Source organism: Vitis vinifera, chromosome 2, assembly GCF_030704535.1.
Source record: "Vitis vinifera cultivar Pinot Noir 40024 chromosome 2, ASM3070453v1".
NCBI classification, from domain to species: Eukaryota; Viridiplantae; Streptophyta; class Magnoliopsida; order Vitales; family Vitaceae; genus Vitis; species Vitis vinifera.
Genome location: NC_081806.1, coordinates 3,502,924 through 3,517,909, shown reverse-complemented (window position 1 = coordinate 3,517,909; position 14,986 = coordinate 3,502,924). Strand labels below are relative to the sequence as shown.

The 14,986-nt window shown below is 35.1% G+C and overlaps 2 protein-coding genes across 4 annotated transcripts in view; both read right to left on the bottom strand.

The window, feature by feature from the left end:
• Positions 1–4,690, bottom strand: part of LOC100259829 (protein unc-13 homolog) — a 29,485-nt gene extending 24,795 nt beyond the window's left edge. The window contains exons 1-6 of one of the 2 annotated variants that reach the window (XM_002276588.5): positions 4,345–4,690; positions 3,285–3,349; positions 2,616–2,862; positions 2,346–2,412; positions 2,051–2,201; positions 805–972 (exon numbers count right to left, since the gene is read on the bottom strand). In XM_002276588.5, the coding sequence (XP_002276624.2) occupies positions 805–972; positions 2,051–2,201; positions 2,346–2,412; positions 2,616–2,862; positions 3,285–3,349; positions 4,345–4,516 (870 nt within the window). In that variant the 5' untranslated portion in view covers positions 4,517–4,690. Of the gene's footprint in view, positions 1–804; positions 973–2,050; positions 2,202–2,345; positions 2,424–2,615; positions 2,863–3,284; positions 3,350–4,344 lie in introns of those variants that run through there. The other variant, XM_010662860.3, reaches the window with a different exon arrangement.
• Positions 4,691–5,377: 687 nt separating this feature from the next.
• Positions 5,378–13,455, bottom strand: LOC100251339 (E3 ubiquitin-protein ligase At1g12760). 2 transcript variants are annotated; one of them, XM_010662847.3, is made up of 5 exons: positions 12,404–13,455; positions 11,371–11,493; positions 11,147–11,279; positions 6,312–6,476; positions 5,378–5,944 (listed from the first exon to the last, which is right to left on the bottom strand). In XM_010662847.3, exons 1-5 carry the CDS (start codon positions 12,961–12,963, stop codon positions 5,771–5,773), a joined length of 1,155 nt encoding a protein of 384 aa, XP_010661149.1. In that variant the 5' UTR covers positions 12,964–13,455; the 3' UTR covers positions 5,378–5,770. The 2 variants fall into 2 exon arrangements, with proteins under 2 accessions (XP_010661149.1, XP_003631422.1); XM_003631374.4 differs by having other exon boundaries at positions 11,371–11,490.
• Positions 13,456–14,986: the final 1,531 nt, after the last annotated feature.

Below are 14,986 nucleotides of genomic sequence, written 5' to 3'. Positions count from 1 at the left end.
GAGGGAGTGGGCTCAAACCCAGCTCTCATCAATACTTCTTTTATATTTTTCAAGGGGGGGCATATGACCTCCCTCATCCTATGCTGGATCCACCACTGCACAGGTGGCCATGGACAGTGCTTGGGCCTTACATAGCAGTAGGGCCAGGCAAGTCCTGAATTTCTTGGCCAATCTCATTTCCAAGCAAGACCAATTCAAGCCCTGCCCCACCTGACAATGATGATTGACATTAAGTTTATGATTACTTGCTATAAAAGAATTCCTTCAAGCATACATCCATACATCCATCCATACATACATACACACATACATACATACATATATACATACATAACTCTATAGGATTAGACCCAGCCTACTTTTATACTCTAAACCCCTTGGACTGTTAAACACTGTCCTAAGCCTAAGGTTGGATGGATCAGCAAAGTCCCCCTAACTTCAGTGATTGGCGTAGCCCAAACCCACCCATGCATGGCCGCCCCTACTTACAGGGTCATCAATTTAGCTTCAGAATGATAAACACACCCAGGGCGGCAAAGTGAAAAGTCCTAGCAATAGGATGACTGGTTCACAGCATCTTTATGCAAAACTCAAAACTACTGGTTTCTCTTAGAAATACCTAAAAATGAAGGATGACATATTTATGGAAAACTATTGTTTGTTCAAAATAACCAAACATGATAACAACTAAAGTCCTTCAAGCCAACAACGGATAATACGTTTATAAAACCACTGTTTAAAAAAGAAGAGGGAATTCTAGACGGAAAGGAATTGTCATAAAACAATACGCAAGTTTATTTTTACCTGTCTATACTTCCATTGCATATATGACTTTTCATGGACAAAATCAGACTTGAAAATGCTATTTAACAGCCCCAACGAGATTTGAGGAATATCAATTCGGTCACACAGTTTCCTTGTAGCAAACTGCATCAACTTTTGTCTCATGCATAGATCCATTACCTCTGAAATCTAGCAAAAAACAATTTATTCATGAGGAATCATAGCAATTGGGTTTAGCTTCCAATTGGGAGCAAAAAGAAGCAGAAGAAGAACAAAAAATAAATTAAATTAAATTAAATTAAAAGCTAAAGATGGTACACATGCAATGACACAAATAGACTTCCACTTGATTTTTTCAAGCCCCAATATATAAGTTGATAAACCATTTAGCCACATTTTCCACATATAAACATGTAATTGAGGAGCTTAAAGAAAGCAGGGGTACTACTCAATTGAGGGTCTGCATTTCAGCACAATTTTGCATAAAACTGTATAAACCCCTTGAGATAAAACAAAAAACTAAACTAAAGTTGGTTTTGGTGTTGGTAAATATATAAGTTAACTACACATACAATGAGCAGAACCCTGCACAAAGAGACATAATTCAGGATAATATAAAAAGTGTCAATTGCTTTATAGCCACAAATTCAGCACAATAGGCAAAACCCCACATAAATCATGTTTCATCAATGGTTGACTGAAAATACACAATTAGTCTTTCTACTCAGCTTACTAATTCAACTACAATCAGGAGGCAGTGGCTGCTCAGCCACTATGATTACTTGGATTCATGATATATTATCTAATTCTCATCAATCTAGTCAGAATCTGATTTTCATAAAATGTACAGTTAATTTACTTTTTCTCTGGCATGCTAAGCAAATTGCACAAGATTAATTTATTTTTTTCCTAGAAAGTACAAAGCTAATAGACAAGTATGTGAAACACACGACCAGGGGAAAGTAGTTTTGTTAATTCAGAACCCTGTACACTACCTAAATAATACTACTTTTAGCATTTCTAGTTAAAGATGGCTACCCTGAAAACATCGCTTTATTATACTATCTGTATTCCATAAGAATTATCAGAGTTACATGATTGTGAATTAATATATAAGATCATTATTTTATGAGTGCCTAATTCAATGAATATTTTTTAGACAGTCAATGGGCATACACATAGTAATCTCAACTTGGAAAGTTCTGCAGGAAATATCCCAAATCAGCCACCAAGAATTACAGCTAAAAGTAAGAACACAATAACTTGCCTGCATTTGAACTCGGATGGTGTCAATGAGCTCTGAATGTCTCCCTAGAGACTGAGATTGTAAATGTGCTTTATCCATTTTACCCTTAAATCCTGAAAGAAATTTTGAACTTTTCTCTTTCTTTCTATCCTGGACAGTATATACTTGAACCCTAGTTGTGCAAAGAGAAAAAGAAATAGATTATTAAGCAAAAGAGAGAAAGAGACCTAAGTGCTTGTCAGATTAAGAGGTGGATAAACTAGAATGAGGCAAGCAGATAGGGAGCATTGGAAGGAGAGAAGGAGAGAGGTATTACCCAGAAAATACTATGGATGCAAGCATTATTTCATAAGCTGATTCCCGCAAATCATCATCCGACAATCCTTCAACAACCCTAAAGCTATGTATCAGTTTACTCAACAGATGAAACCTCCAGGCTTAGGAAACAAATTAACAAAAAAAAAATGAAACAGAACAACCAGATAACATTAAGAAACAAGATGCGTAATTAGTGGTTGGACTGCTAAAGGTAGAAGCTTTCTATCACACTAAAACTCACAAGAAAATCAAATTGAACAACTGATACCTGTATTCAGGATAGGTAATCCTAATGAAAAAATATTTAGATTTTCTACAGGCTTCAAAGGGGTAGATGTTGTGGTAGTATACTTAAGGTCATGGCCATCCCCGGACATTGCAATGTTCTCAGATGAAGAAGATGAATGATTACTGCTCTGATTCACATGGATTCGAGGAGGCAGGCGCCGAGGAGGAGATTCAGCCAAATCTGGATCTGAAGAAAGAAAATAGGAATCCCCTAATTGAGAATGAATCTGCAAAAAGGAACCCATTTTTAGCACTTATCCACTCAGAGAGATCAACAAACATGTATTGATAAGTGAAAAGGGAGATTCAGGAAACATGCCAACTCTTATTACAGCTCTCTAAACACCTTCAAGAAAGATCATACTTGTAAGATCAAAACCACAAATTTCAACAAAATGAATCAAACAAGAATCATCAGGGGAAAGGATCGAAGACTAAAAATATCTATAAGAAATTTGAAGTCTAAAAAATGAAGACTGCATTAGGAATCTGTTAATCAATCTGGTACTTCAATTCCAAACAAATTCCACAGAACGAAAATAGAGTGTATCTTGTGAGAACCATAATTCTAAATTTTTTTAAACTGTTCGCTGGAACAACCAAACTATGAAGTTCGGAGAAATTAGAGAATCAATGCATCTCTCCTTACCATTACTGGACGAGCTGATTCTTCATAATACCTTTTAGTTGCTTCCGAGATATCAACCACCCCACCTGATAACAAGATAATATCACCTTACATAATTAGAACGTTCAAAGAGAACAGGACAAGGACAAGAACGTTTCAAATGATTTCTAAGAGAGCGAAAATAAAATAATTATATAAAATCCTTTCTTCAGCTGAGAAAAGAAAAAGAGAACAAATGAAGAAAGAAAAAATAAACCTATCACACAACCAGAAAGTTAAAGCAATACTGTCGGTAATGCTTAAGAAAGAATTCAGATGTTGCTTCTTCTTGCTCATCCAGAATTGGATTGATGAGCCATTCCATGCAAATTTTTAAGAATAAAGGGATTGAAGTTATGCTAACCTTGTCACAGAAATCTCTGCAACTCTTCACCCATTTACTTGGAGTACTTGGAAAATGTCAACTCTATATTGATTAGCCTTTGCTATTTCTATACGCTACATAAGTTTCGCCGCATTTACCTGGGAAACTGTTAGAATACTGTTTTCCTACAAATAGCACTCCCTAAAGCAGCTCTGCCGTCAGCCCCCACTTGTATCCAGAATACTGTTTTCTACAAACAGCACTCCTCACTTCCCCGTAGTTTTGCCATCATCCAAGTAAATAATTGTGTTTTATTGTTTCAGTTACATTCAAAAATCAACTCAGATCAGGTCTCTGTTCACCATTGTGTAACTTAGATTAGCTCAACTTTCCTTTTCTTGATGAAAAAAACATGCACACAGATTTGAAAGAGTTCAGTGTTGTCCTTTTCATTTCCAGGACAAGAAACGCAGTTTGAGTTTTAAGAGATCCAAAGAAAATGAAATGCGAAACCAACCGTTGAAAGAAACGAGAAAAAAAAAAATCTCAATCAAGCTTGTGTTACACTATCCAGCTCGGATAATTAAAATTGGCTATAACGAGAAGGAAGAGAACAATTAAAGGGAAAAAAAATGAAAAAAAAAACACGACACATCATAATTTATTGTCCTGCAGCTTTCCCGGAAACCAAACGAGGGAGAAATGAATCCTACTAACCGGATTTGAGGCAATCGAGGACGTAATCAGCACTGACGACATCAAGATCACTGTCAGAAACATTGGCAGTAGGAGCAGATGAGGTTGGAATTTGATGTATGGAAGCTGACGATAAGATGAAATCAAGAAGCTTGCGACGATCGCGACGGTATCTCTGTAGCAAAGACTCCATCCATGCGAGTGGGAGAATTTAGGCCGAATATTAGTGTTGGATTCTCCGCTCCCGCTTTACCCTCCTCCACAGTCCACAGTCGGCGTTTCTGAACCCCGTTTCTCCGCTTCGCGCCTTTTAACGAAAATTTCACGCGGAACCCTCAGCCTTTTAGCCTTTTTAGGAAACTTACAATTTGCAAACTTCTTTTTTTCGTTTTTTCTTTTAACGAAACGAAAAGGACAATGGGGAGCGTAATGTTTGACGGTGGAAACAAGGAAAATATTTTCATATTTACAAAAACAATGCACATACATTTTGTTTTCATGTCTCCTGTAGCTTTTAAATGCAACGACTGTTGTTTAAATATTTTCGAGATTAGTTTTGCTTCACTTCCACTTTTTATTTCTAAATTTTGAAAAACAAAAATGGAAATGAACAAGTTTCATTTTTACCATCAAAAATTCATAAAACTGAAGGGAGGTGAAGGCCTTAGAAAATATTTTCCAAATCAGTTCTTAATAATAATTTTCAAAAAGGGCTTTCCCATTTTTCAATAATAAAAATCTATTTAAAACTAATTGAGAACAAAAACAATTACAATGTGTTAGCCAAACTACTGCTCCGGCTTCGCGCCAAACACCACCATTCAGTTGGTAACCACAGCATATATGTCCACAGGAAGTGACAGCAGGTGATCCTTTTCCTCTTCATTTTTTTTTTTTTATACTTGTTTTTTGGGGGGGTGGGGTGGGGGAGGGGGGTTTCCCACATCGATCACCGTCCCAAAGGTTGCACAACACAAGTAGTTTCTCTGATCATACATTCAATACCAATGCATTATTTACAATGATGTGCTTAAGTGAGAAATGCTCATTCAAATGTTTGTGAAGCTTTGGATTGAGATATATACAAAAGCCTTTTTAACAGTAGTAAATTTTCTTCAAAGTTCAAAATACGGTCCTCTAGCAAATAATATAATTAACAGAAAGCGAGAGAGCGGGAGAGAAAGGGCGAACAAGTGTAATTGAGATGATTACAGCCGAAACCCCTATGCACAAGGGCCAATAAAAGCCAGACCAGGGGCATCATAACACAGCCACCACCACCACCATAACAAATTCAACCGAGGACAAATACTACATCATCAGACAAGAATAACAAAGGCCTCTATTGAGTATTGACACGCTCTGCATTAAACCCACTCTTCGGAACAACAACACCATGCATAGCCCCTAGTTCATCCCTAATGACATCTCTTTGGGATTCTTCCTCCTACACTTCCTCCCGGCCATTGCTGCTACTCTTCAAAATGTTGTATTTGCAGAGAGGACATGTAGCATTGATATAGAGCCACTTATCAACACAGGTACAGTGGAAATGGTGCCCACAAGGGAGTTCCCGCAGCTCAACCCCATCATCGTAAGCAGACAGGCAAATGCAACACTCCTACAAATTACCATAAGCACCATTTCAGACAATGACAGTGTGTTTTTTCCTTGGGTAAAAATAAAACATTACCAATGGCAAGTGTAAGAAACATTGCCCAGATAAACAAACTCCTTTAGATCTTCCTCACAAATACAAGTAAAAGATGCGAAAGTACTCCTCAGTACTGGCAGAACTTCTCCTTAACCAGATAAATGATAAATAGGAAGCTTCCATAAGAGCTCAATTAGATTTCAAGCTAATACTAACACATATATTAAAAAAATCATAACATTGAATTTAATGATTCCTTTCATTTAAGGAGCAAAATGGAAAAGAAAATAAAACTAACAAAACAAAAGAACATATGAAGGACCAGACAACATACCGCATCCTCCTGTGAAAGAACATGTTCTGTGGGTGCATCTGTGCCACATTCAGTCATTATTCCTCCACAAGCTCCTTGAATGTCACCATCAATTTTCTCAATATCACCAACCTTCCGGAATTTAAACCTTGAAAGTTGATCAATGTCTTCTTTAGATGCTCCTTCCTGCTTTGATGACCGATGTTACAAAATAATGACGTAAAATGCAGAAAGACAAATGAATAGATGAACAATAACATCATTCAGGGCAAAATTAAAATTTTTATGTCCTATATTGAAAAAAAAAAAATTAAGCCCTCCATGGACAATATTTTTTAAATTTAATCAAAGAGAAATATTATAAGGTCAATAAGGTCATGTGTGCTAATTTGATGCTAAGAGCCTGTTTTCAAACCAAAAACATTAAGAACTTAGATGCTAAGAACCTGTTTGTAAACTGTTTTTTAATACAGTTTTCAAACATGTTTCCTGTCAAACATGTGTGAAAACAGTTTTCAAACATTTTTTCTGTCAAACATGTAAGTTTGGTAATTTTTTAATAGAAAACAATTTTTTTAAAAAAAGAATGTTTTATGAGAAACATATTGTAGTTGTTTTCACTTCTTTTTTAGTGGGTTGATTTAAAAAATAATTGTGCAAGTGTGGAGAACGATAGAAAATAACACATAATAGATAAATTTTATTTTTAAGAAATATTTGGAAACAAAATAGGTTGAAAACATTCCAAGTTCCCACAGATTTTATTCTAGAAAATATCATAGAATTTTTTTTTAAAACTGTTCTCAAAAACTTCTTTTTGAGAACTGTTTTCAAAATCATTCCCACACAAGCCCTAAGAAACATTGAGACAAATGAGCAGAAAGACTCACAAAATGAGCAGAAAGACGCAAATTTTCACAACCAACCAGAATATGAAGGAACTTGAGTAGCTCAAACAAGTGACAAGGGATGACCGACTAAGAAGGCATGAATTGGAACTTCACAAACAGAGGATGGGAACCCAAGAGGAGACATTCTAAATAATGATTAAATATCCATATCAGAGTCAATATTTAAGGAAATATCAACTGATTGGAAAAAATGACAAAAATGAGTAGTGAAAATGGAATTTTTAAGTAAAATGTTGGACACTGTAAAAAGAGACCGCAGCACAAAGTTCGTAGTTAAAAAAATCTTAGAAAGAGAATGCATACATAACAATTCTATAGTGCATAAGATGCTAATAGCTTGCTGCGGATGAAGAATTTTAATTGGCATAAAACTAAATTTCTATGCCCAATGCCACATGGGTTGGTTCCTAGCAAGTTCAAAACTTTATCATCATAGTCACCAAAAGGTACAAAATTAGAATTCACGAGTTCACTTGATACACACAGTACCCATGCCACCTTTTCTTCATAAATAAGGAGCATGTTCTAGAATCTTGGATGGTAGAAAACCAAAATATCTTGATCTGATAATGAATTAGGATGAAAGGTGTTTCAATGATCTAGTCAACAATATTAGGGTGGTAAGGACTCAAGCACTGGTGTGTAATTTCACTTTTCAAACATCTTCTCTTTTAACACAAATAAAGCTAATTCATCCACCTTCAGGTGTCATGTGTCTTAAAATATGTATGAACTGGTCCCAAACATTGACCCAAAAAAGGGAACTCTAGTGGGTTGTTGATTGAGTCATTGAATTCAAGATGAACACGGACACGACATAGTGTGCAGCAAGGAGTCAATACATGGGATACACTCAGAGCTTCACTTCAGAATAACCACAAGGCAATGGAATTTTGGGATCCAGAATGACAGTTGATAAGACAACTATTTCTAACCTCAAATTCTACATCCTTTTCACCTTTTAAAGTTCCAATCCTACTAACCAACATAAGGCAATGGAATTTTGGGATCTAGACTGAGAAAGCTAAAACTATTTAAGTAAAAAAGGTGAAATTACATCCCACCAGATATAATAAAGCAACTCTTTATAACCTTAAAGTCCACATCCTTTTTACATTTCAATCCTAGAGATGTAAACAAGGTGAGGTGGGGCAGGTAGGGGTCCCCCACGCCCTTCCCTGCTTGTAATTTTCCCCATTCCTTGTCTTAGACTAGGCAGGTCAGGGCGAGGAAATCTCCTCTAAGGGGACAAGTTCCCAATCCCCACCCCTGCCCCCATTCCCATTTCCTATCTTTGAATTCATATTTAATTTTTAAATTTTCAATATGTGTGTGTGTGTTTGTGTGCCTGTATATATATATAAATACCAATAATTTAAAAACCGGACCAAACCGGCCGGTTAAACCGTCGACCGGACCCTGATCTAGTCTTGTTCAGCTTTTGAGCTGGAAGGGGTTTTGGACTGACGTCGAACCGGACGGACCGATGGTTGAGTCGTCGAACCGGACGAACCATCCGGTTTTCTATGAACCAGTCAACATGTGGGTCAACCAAAACGCCATGGGGCCTTGGCCACATTGGCCCAAAATCTTCCTAGTCTTCCACCCCACCAGGCAAGCCTTGCAGCATTGGGGGCCCAAAATCCTCCTAATCTCCCACCAGCAGCCCACTCGTCACGCAGCCCATTGGGCAGCTTTCCTCTTCCTTCAATGAGCAGGTTATTTATGGAACTCATTAAATTTGTAAGTTTCCGATGTGGGATGTGGGATTTGATTATAAAGAAAAATAAATGCTTGCATTGTGAGGATTTGAACCTCAGATCTAAGGTTTACAAAAGGAGGAGACAACCATCATGCTACACAATCCCTTTATTAAATATGAGTAACAATATTTTATATTAATGCTCTTTGCAATTTTTTATAATAATTATTAACAATAAATATGCAAATAATATAAATTAATTAATATAATATTTTTAAAATAATAAAATGCATAGATATGTAGATAAAATTAAATGTTATAATTTTCTTCTCATATGTAAATATTATACATATTCTATTTAATGAAATTTGATATATTAATACATTTATATTTATGTTTATCAATTAATAGACATATTAAATACAAAAAAATGAAATGCTATAATTTTAATATTATATATATACATATATATATTTCTTAAAATTATTCTTAATTTTAATAAAATATAAATTATATATTTATGACATCACCTGTTCGACTGCGGTTCGACCACTGGTATGACTAGTGAACCATGAACCGATAACTTTTCTGGTTCAATGATCGGTCCGGTTCTGAAAAGATTGTTAAATACCTTTATCCCTATATACATATATAATCGGGGCAGGTTTGAGGTGGGGAATAGGGTCCTCGTACCTGGTTTGGGTTCCCAATCCCCAAACCTAATTCAGGTCTATTCAATTTTCCCCATTCCCAACCCCGATTATCATTACCTAAACCCAACCTGAAGGTTTCTTTGCCATCCCTATCCAATCCGACTAACGAACATGATAAAATGCCAAAATCCCTCCTTTAATCCAAGGAATGAAAGAACAATTGTTTGGTAAGAGGATCAATGCATAATAGATCATTTTGGGGGACTATTGCAGGCACAAAAAAGAAGCCCTTCTTTAATCCAAGGAATGAAAGAACAATTGTTTGGTAAGAGGATCAATGCATAATAGATCATTTTGGGGGACTATTGCAGGCACAAAAAAGAAGCCCTTCTTTGTTCTTAAAAAAAAAAAATGGAGCTAAGGTTCTCCACAAAACCAAACAGCCTTTTGTACCCCTCAAATCAAAACAAATGTGGCATTCATCAAATTGATGGAAATTTTGAAATAAGTCAACATTCAAAGCTAGCTTTTTGCCCTTGGAGATTTTTAGCAGCCTATTCTCTATCATACTAGCTTATTTTGAGGTATAATGAACTGCCTAACATATAACAACCAAACATAATTATAGCTATTTGCTCATCCTTCTAATTAGGAAATCTTGTAACTTAAGAGGTTTAGGACCCCATGCAGCCATGTCTTTTCTTAAGATAAGCAATGGACCTATTTCACAAGCACCAATTCCTGGTATTGATCAACCTTCAACATGTAGCATCCTATATATCTCAATTCCTTTCAATTGCATACAAAATGCTGTAATTTTTGTTGATCTCCATGCTATGTCATCTAGGAAATTGATCACTCCCAAGAAAAAGCCTTATCTTGGTCATTTGCCTCAAGTAAAACATCTGTGATCCATCACAAGCAAAAGAAAATGTAGAAGTACTTTCATAACTGAATTCCATCATAAAGACCACAAAAGGCATATATAGAAAGATAATCTCCTCTAATTTGCTCTAATCTGATCTATCATAGTTCAAATATTTAACTAATATTAATATAGAAAATGATGAGATCCAAAAGTTTAATGCTTCTCCAGCACTTCCTCTGAAACTGATAGAATTAGCATTTTATAAATAAATCATAAATGCATCATGGGTTAAATATTCAAACAAGACATAAGACGTTTATGTGATGAATGTACCTAAAATGAGATGTTAAGGTAGGCATAAAAACTCCAAAAGGTACCATTAATAATGGGTGTGACGAGAGGATATAGACAGGGTGAGTAAGCCCAAAGGATTAGAAGTGGCTCCAAGAGACTGGTGGAGCAAAGAAACAGGATAAACAAAGCCTACTGCAACATCAATGATGGTTGGTTCCAGATGAAAGTTCTTGTTGATGATATGCAGCCAAAATCGACATGGATAGAAATAAATATGTTGTTCTTGTAGGCTAGAACTTGCATGCAAGATCACGCAACTAACACTGTCTGGTGGAATAGGGCACTTATAGTTGATGATATTAAGATAATGCATGAAATGAGCTATTTAAAAATATTTACACACAGAGTAGGGTTTAAATGAGAACTACCTGATCAGCCACAGCATATAAAATTGCAATGATACATGGAAGACAGCAACAAACAGCAATTCCAATGACACATGCCAGTGCAACGCAGAAAACAACAAAGAACACATCAAAACCCAGAAAAATTATACATAACCTGCATACCAAGAGACATTGCTAAGTTAATATTCAGTCACAAAAAATATGTTAGATCCAAACCACAATAATGTAACTAGTTTTTCACAAACCAGTAGAGCTGAGGGGAGTCCCGTGCCAAAGCTTGGCCGCCCGCAGATACCCAATAGAACCCAATGATCCACCAGATAAATGAGAACATGGTATTTGCAGATTCCAAATGTTTTGCAACACTGCTGAGAAGAGAAAGGAATTGACAAGTTTGTGAATGGTGTTCATCAACATCTTATGAATGATTCATCAAATATATCAAATTAAAGATATTTTGCGTCTTCACGCTTTTTTTGGTAGTTGGGTCTCTTTTTATACACCGTGTATACCTTTTTCTATTAATACTCTCTTTTTTACCTATCCAAAAAAAAAATTCAAATTAAAGATATTAAAACACGCCACCTAGGACAGAATATTGCATTTGCATCACAATGGCAATATTTTCCGCAAAGATGAAGAAATCATAATGAGCAGTAGAGAGTAGGGGAAAAGAAAGCAAAGAAATGGCATGACTCATAATGCACTAAATTAATTTAACCTTGATTTCATTACAGAAAGCCTATCGCCAGATCTCTTAGAGGGACAGAAGAATTAAGAAAGAAACCTCCAGATCCTCCACTCCCCTGAACCTACCATAACTATTTACCCTGTAACTTTTAATGCTCTAAAACTAAAAAAGAACATGAAACATAAGATTTAAAATTCCATTTTCATCTTTTTCAAGTTTCTCTGGAAAGTGTATCCCAACTGAGCTTGGATGTTCTATTAATTTTTATATGATAGCTTAGGCCTAGAAACCTGCCCAAAAATAAATGCAAACGTAACAACCTTCCAATTTCATTTTCTTCACGTTTCTTTTTCCTAGTGTTCCTCCGTCATGGGCAATTGTCAATTATTAGCTTCCGTATCCATGAAGCGAAGAGGATTAAGAGTTAAGACCCATCTTCACATCTTTGTCTCCGCTAACGTGTGTTTATTTTTAATTTTAGAACCAAAATAGCATCAATCATAAGACATAAATTTCATTTCTTTTTCTTTACCTCTAAATTTTCAAAAAATTAAAACAAAACAGAGCAAAATTCTTTGCAAATGTACCTTGTAGAAGACTCATCACCCAGACTGGCCAACGTAACATACTGTGACGAATCCCCCTGCGGGCTTGAACTGTAGCTCCCGCCGCTGCCAATTCCGTCGTCCTCCGACCCAAACACCCCAGCCCGCCGGCGCCTCCGCCGGTACTCAACAGACACACAAACAATGTGCAGAATGCACTGCAAAGCGTACCCCACAATCCAAAATCTCAGCGGCATCGACGGCGACTCACGCCGACTGAGAACCAAAACCGCCGCCGCCACGACCACGAACGCAAAGTTCCAAATCATGTCCAGAACCACCACCGGCTTCGAATACGCCCAATCGCTTTGCCGCTCCTCCAACTGCTCCGCCGCCGTCTCCCTCACCAACATCGACGGCTCCCGCATCATCCGGCGGCTGCTCGCTCGCCGCAGAAACCGCGCAGCCTCCCGAAGGCTCTGTCTCCGTACAGATCGACGGCTCCGATCATCATCCCGACCTTCCGCCGCATTCCCAAGCAGCGGCGTCGACGCATCGATGATGTCATCAGACGCCCGTTCCGTTGACCCTGTGGTCGACATTCCTACACGCCAAACGAATCAAATTCGAATCCGCAGAAACCCTAACTCACCGGGTCGACTCGGTTCAATCCATGGAGACTAGGGGTTTGAGAACTATATCAACATTGTGAAGACGAAAAGATGATGTCCGATTCAGAAGGGGGGGAAAAACAATCCGGATCCAAAATTAGGGTTGAGAGAAAGGCGGTGTGCTATGAATCGTGACAACGAAATGGCGGTGATGATGAAGAGAAAAGCTGAAATGGATTTGTTTGCTTGTTCGCCCTCGGGTTCGGGCCAATCCGGTACGTTACAGTTATCCAGACAGCTGGTAAGTTTATCATAATCTACACTCACGTGTAATAAATATAATTCTAATATCAATTTGATAAATAATTAAAACGTGACACGTGGTACGTGGCACTTGGCACATCTATTTATGATTCTTAAAATAAAATCATTGGAATAATGCAATATAGTTATTGCATTTCTAATTAAAGTGAAGAAAATATTATTTTATATATTAATTTTTAATTTTATATTAAAAATAAAATCAATGATTGGGCCTTGCCACCGGTAAAGGAGGAAATGGCTCATAATTATTTTATTTTTACATTTTTTTTATTTAGAAAATCAGAAAAATAACCAAAAGGTCTGATCATCCTTGTAAGTTGTAACCCACTATTTTATTTTTTCATTTTTTTATTAAAGAAAAAGCACTCAATTTAGTGACATAGTGTTTGAATATGTCATTTTTTTTATTTAAAGAAAAATGCTTTGAGTGCGGCGTGTTTGTTTTTTCTTTTTTTACTTAATTTTAAATGAGTATTAGGTATTATTATTTTAATATTTTATTTTTATGAAGCAAAGAAAAATAATCAATATTTTCACTATTTATAAAAACTCAAATATTTTGATATTTTTTATTCAATTAAAAATTTGAGAAATAAGTAATAAGTTAATACAAAATTTTAAAAAACAATCGATTTAAAATCTAAAAATAATTTAAGGTATGTAGGGTAACTGATTTTTAAAACAATTTTAAAAAATAATTTTTCATAACAGTTTTTAAAATATGTTATCTTATTTTGATAGAACAAAAGTCTGTTTGAAAATATAAAATATTTTAATCTATTTTTAATATTTTTAAATATGTTTTAAAAATAATGTTTATATTTAGTATTTTATTTTTAATCATTTTATATGCTTGTATAATTATTTCTTAAAATAATATCCAAAAAATAAGTAAAAACAATATAAAAATAACTAAAAGATGTTCTTTTAAAATATCATGTCTTTTATTCTTAAAAACAAAAAACAAAAAATATTTTTTTATTGTCAAACATGTTTTTTTGTATTTTTTATTCCAAAAAATATAAAATTATTTTTCAAAAATGTAATTTATTTTTGTCCCATAACTTGAAGGTGTGTTTTTAGCATTTATAATGTTTTCATTAAAGAAAATCGTCACACCTAAATGAGCTATAATATTCATTATATTTTTGTCTTGTAGTTTGAAATTTTTGTAATTTAATAAGAGAGCAATCAAGCATAGTCACCGGTTGTTGAGTGATGATAATTTTCTAATTTTGGGGTAATTTCAATGAATTATTATGATGATATGATTTCAAATGTGAATCGAAATTTAACAACGTAAGAAAATGGTATCAATAATAATTGTGGAATCTATCACTATAAAAGGATCACGTGACTAGTAATTTAGAGATTAAGGTAGCTCTAAAATAATGATAAATTAATAAAAAAGTATTTTAGCTAGATACGATATTTGGAAATTAATTTAGAAGCTAGTTATTCATGATGTATAAAAACATAAATAAATTGTTTTGTCCTCTAAACCATTTATTAAATGTTTTATTTGAAACCATTAATTCAAATACTTATTTAAAATTTTGAAGGCAAATCAATGGATTTTTAGGCCTTGTTTTCTGAATTTTGTTTTTAAATTTTATTTTTATTATTTAATTTATTAAAAAAAATCAAAAAACATGGTAACTGGAAAATGATAAAATTGGTGAAAACAACT

Excerpts from the sequence above, each read along its gene's own strand:
- LOC100251339 (XM_010662847.3), bottom strand. The coding sequence starts at position 12,963 with ATGTCGACCACAGGGTCAACGGAACGGGCGTCTGATGACATCATCGAT. Across the intron at positions 6,477-11,146 it reads TATATGCTGTGGCTGATCAG|GAAGGAGCATCTAAAGAAGA; the intron begins GTAGTTCTCATT and ends TCATCAAAGCAG. Across the intron at positions 5,945-6,311 it reads TTCTTTCACAGGAGGATGCG|GAGTGTTGCATTTGCCTGTC; the intron begins GTATGTTGTCTG and ends GGTAATTTGTAG.